General features: G+C 57.0%; 1 protein-coding gene, 1 long non-coding RNA gene and 1 other non-coding gene across 4 annotated transcripts in view; 1 reads left to right on the top strand and 2 right to left on the bottom strand.

Moving 5' to 3' along the window:
- Poldip3 (DNA polymerase delta interacting protein 3) overlaps positions 1-355 on the bottom strand; it is a 31505-nt gene extending 31150 nt beyond the window's left edge. The window contains exon 1 of one of the 2 annotated variants that reach the window (XM_015501829.2): positions 161-355. In XM_015501829.2, the coding sequence (XP_015357315.1) occupies positions 161-219 (59 nt within the window). In that variant the 5' untranslated portion in view covers positions 220-355. The remainder of the gene's footprint in view (positions 1-160) is intronic. The other variant, XM_015501828.2, reaches the window with a different exon arrangement.
- A 257-nt stretch (positions 356-612) lies between these two features.
- Positions 613-762, top strand: LOC125616828. The gene has a single exon (XR_007347603.1). It is a non-coding gene; the product is annotated as a U12 minor spliceosomal RNA (small nuclear RNA).
- Positions 763-850: 88 nt separating this feature from the next.
- LOC125616809 lies at positions 851-3960 on the bottom strand. The gene is made up of 2 exons (XR_007347565.1): positions 1818-3960; positions 851-1211 (listed from the first exon to the last, which is right to left on the bottom strand). It is a non-coding gene; the product is annotated as an uncharacterized LOC125616809 (long non-coding RNA).
- Positions 3961-3966: the final 6 nt, after the last annotated feature.

The raw sequence follows: 3966 nt of genomic DNA, 5'->3' as shown, positions 1-3966 counted from the left end.
GGGCCGGCGGCGGCAGCGGCGGCGCGGCCAATAAGGAGCGCGGTTGAAGCAAGGGGCGGGAGCAGCCGGCCCTCGCGTTGCGCCGGGACCGCTCCCTCCTCCGCCCTGAGGTCTGCTAGGCCGCAAACCCCGAGCTCCGAAGAGAGAAAAGGCCACTCACCGTCCCTTCGTCGCCGCTCCGCGCTTCCGTATCAGCTCGTCCAGGGAGATGTCCGCCATCTTGCGCCACCGAGCAAGCCAGGAGCAGCTTAGACGCCCTCAGCCCGCGAGCCCGCCCCTTCGGCCGCTACGGTGAGACGATCTGCTTCCGGCGTCCGTCCAACCAACTCTCGCGACAGTTCACACGAGGCAAGGACCGGAAGGGGCGTGGATACTCCCATCAGCCTTCGCGATGCGTACTCCTTATCTGCATAAAGAGGGTCTGAGCCCGGGGGGGGGGCGGTCCGTTCTTTTTCCTGAAGAAATGAAATTTAAAAGGTCATAAGAAATTAATAACAGGTAAAACAAACTCCAAAAGAATGAGGCTGTAAGTTTAACGAGCAACTTGGTACTCACCATAGGTTTAATAAGAATAGAATTTGCTACCCAGGAAGTGTAGAGCTACATTTCTTTATGCCTTAAACTTATGAGTAAGGAAAATAACGATTCGGGGTGACGCCCGAATCCTCACTGCAAATGTGAGACGAATTTTTGAGCGGGTAAAGGTTGCCCCTAAGGTGACCCGCCTACTTTGCGGGATGCCTGGGAGTCGCGATCTGCCCGTCCCCTATAAATTAAAAAAGAAGTACAGGTTTTTATGAAGTGTGTATTTCTCAGTAGTTACTGACGTTATCTTTCAGCGTGGGAAACTTTTCTTTGCAAATTTTTTTGTATATAGTGAGCTACTGTATAGTAATGACAAGTACTGTCCTTGGAACGGGAATTCCTCAGGTCCCGCTTGCTTTGAGGTTTTTCGTCGTGTGATGTTGGCTTGGGTGAAAGCTGCAATTCCACTGGTCGCAGGATTTCCTTTTTTTTTTTTTTTTTTTTAATATTTATTTTTCAGTTTTTGGGGGACACAACATGTTTGTTTGTATGTGGTGCTGAGGATCGAACCCGGGCCGCACCGCCGCTCGCTTGCCAGGCGAGCGCGCTACCGCTTGAGCCACATCCCCAGCCCAGTCGCAGGATTTTCTCAAGCAAATCGCTCACGTCTCTGCGCCTCTGCCCTCCTGTAAAATGGGACAAACAACGCTTGCCAGTTCGTTACTGTTCCATACGTGCCATGGCTCTTCATCTTGCACCCTCAAAACCTAGCTGTTAAGACCCTGGGCGGGATCCCCAGCATCACTGATACAAAACGCACGATTAGATCAAGTGGAGTTATGTCATTTGTGGGGGACAGGGATGGAACCCAAGGCCTGTACCGGTAAGTTACACCCCCAGCCCTTGCATTTTGTACTCAAGGAAGTTAAGAGAAAGGGAGGCCCACTGTCGAACTCAGCGCTGGGGCCAGCTGGACCTCAGGGCCAGATGCAGGGGGGAACCTGGAGGGGTCGGAGGAGCAGGGGTAAGGCCCTCTCTTGCCCTAACCTAGATAAGTTAAAGATTAAAATGGTACTTTTCCCCCGAAGCCAGTACAATGAATCATCAACTGTATCACTTAATTCTGGGATGGTGTCTCTCCCCTGGGCTTTGGGGCCTTCTTGGGGTCTTTCGTTGTCCAAAGACAAGGATCACCTGCACTTAGGGGTGGGGACTGAGGTGGGGCAGCCCAGGGGCACTTCGGGGTCCTCCCAAGATCCCCTGCTTTCTGGAGGGAGAGTCCCTTTACATACCTCTGAGCCAGGCCTTGGGTCTATCTGTGGACGCCAGGACTTTGGTGTGAACAAGCTGGAACCTCCAGCAACGCAGCTGGGCAATGCAGTGTTTGGAAATTGGCCCTGTTGTCCCAGGAGTGCACTGCACATGTGGGGCTGGGAGAGTCCGCAGGGACCTTGCATCTGTGCAAACTGCTGTCCCTGTGGGGTTCTGCGTCCTGGGGCACTTGGGCTCAGTGCTTGCTTAATGATATATGCACGGTTTGGTGTAAATAATTCTTTATTGCTCTTTCATAAGGTAGTCGCAGCTTTGTGTGGATCTAGTGAATTCCTTGCATAGGAAGGTGGTACTGCCAGTGAGCTCATTCCAGGGAACATAAAAGGGGCTGCTGAAAACGTTATTCTAAATGACCTCGGGCCTGGGAGGAAGGGGACTCGGCTCCGTGAGTGAACTGACCTAGTTCACTAATTAGTTCTGTTCTTGAGGTGCTGGGGATTGAACTTGGGGTCCGTAGGGCATGCTGGGTGAGAGCGGTCTATCACCCAGCCACAGCCCCCTCACCCTTTTGTGGATGGGGACACTGAGGCCAGGAGAACAGGTCCAATTCCTCTTGTGGACTCTGGGCAAGACCAGTTTCAAATCCTGATATTCTGGCCCCGTTTTCTCATCCTCAGATGGGACAGGAATGAGACCTCGTGTGTGTCAAGTGCTCCAAATAGTCCCTGCACACAGTATGGGGAAGGGCCATGGGGGCCTGCAATTCCTAGGCAGAGTCATGGCCTTGCTCCTGTATGTGGCCAAGGACCAGGGGCAGTATGGAAGAGGGGCCATACCTCTCACCCCCTTAAGATGGGCATTTCTTCCTGCTCCACTCCACTCCAGCCTCTCTGGCCCTCACCACTTCCTCTGCCCCAGGACCTTTGCACCTGCTGTTACCACTTGGTGGAACACCTGCCCCAGTGGAATCGGCTCCTTCCCTTCTTGGAGCTCATGTGCATCCCCTGGGAGGTTTCTGCAGCCCAGCTTTAAGAACACTCCTCCCCTGGGCCTTGACCTATCTGCTGCCTTGAAGTCACCATCCTGCAAATGGTATGTCCTGTGGTGTGCAGTGTCCTTCCCAGTGAGTGCCAGGACCTGGGAGCAGTAACAGGAAGGGGACCAAGTCGGGCCCCACACGTGGGCCCAGATGTGAAGGAGTGAGGGTGTATGGCCGCCCTGGCCCTGGGGGCCAAGCACAGGGCTTTGTGCTTCTGACCAGTCTCCAGCCTAGAACTGTTCAGGCCAGAGCCGGCCTCACCAGGGGACAGGAAGGTAGTGACCCGCCCCCTTCCTCAGGCTGTCGCCAGAAGGTGAATGTCCCACTGGAGGCCCAGGGGGTCCTGAGACAGGCCTGGGGGCCTTTCCACCAGCCAGGGAGGGACAAGGCTGAGCCCCCGGGGCCACACCCTGGCTGGACCTTCTTCCCAGAGCCGGAGCAGGAGAGCTCAGTGGTGGGTGCTGGTGAGGAGGGTGGGGGGGCCGCCATCACTTCCAGATGGTCAGCTGGCTGACCGCCCAGCAAGTGCGTCATGATCACCTGGGCTTCAGTCAAGGGCCCGATGGGGGAAAGCTAGGGGACACTGAGGGAAGCCACTGGTGGACAGGGGCCCAGTCAGCCGTGGCCTCTGGCGGCCGCGGCTCTTTCCTAACTGCCCCCAGCTAGCTCTATCGGCGGCAGAAACAGACCCGGCTGCAGCCAGAGTCGTCGGCATCAGCAGTTTTACTTCAGCTCTCAGCTGGGACAGCGGACAGCGGGAGGCCGGCACAGCCACAGCGGAAGGCACCATCGCGGCAGCTGGGACAGGAGGTACCGCTCAGGTCTTCGCGGGGCCAGGCAGGCGGGCGGGGGCCGGGACAGAGGGACAGAGAAATGCCAGGTCCCCTGCGGGGTCACTGCTACCTGCCAAGCCCTCCCCACCAGGCCTGGGGGCCACCTCCCGGGACAGCGGGGGTGGGGGGGAGCCTGCTGGGGCCCGGGGTGGGGCGCAGCTTGTCACCCCTGCCACGCCCTCCCAGGGCCTTTAGGTGTGACCTGACTCTGCCGCATGGGGGCCATGTCCCAGGGCCCCGGCTGGGGCATTCTGGGTCACCTGCAGCTCTGGGTTGCCCTTTCCATTTGTCAACTGG

The sequence above is a fragment of the Marmota marmota genome, unplaced genomic scaffold (assembly GCF_001458135.2).
Source record: "Marmota marmota marmota unplaced genomic scaffold, marMar, whole genome shotgun sequence".
NCBI classification, from domain to species: domain Eukaryota; kingdom Metazoa; phylum Chordata; class Mammalia; order Rodentia; family Sciuridae; genus Marmota; species Marmota marmota.
This window is presented reverse-complemented; position numbering and strand designations above follow the sequence as displayed.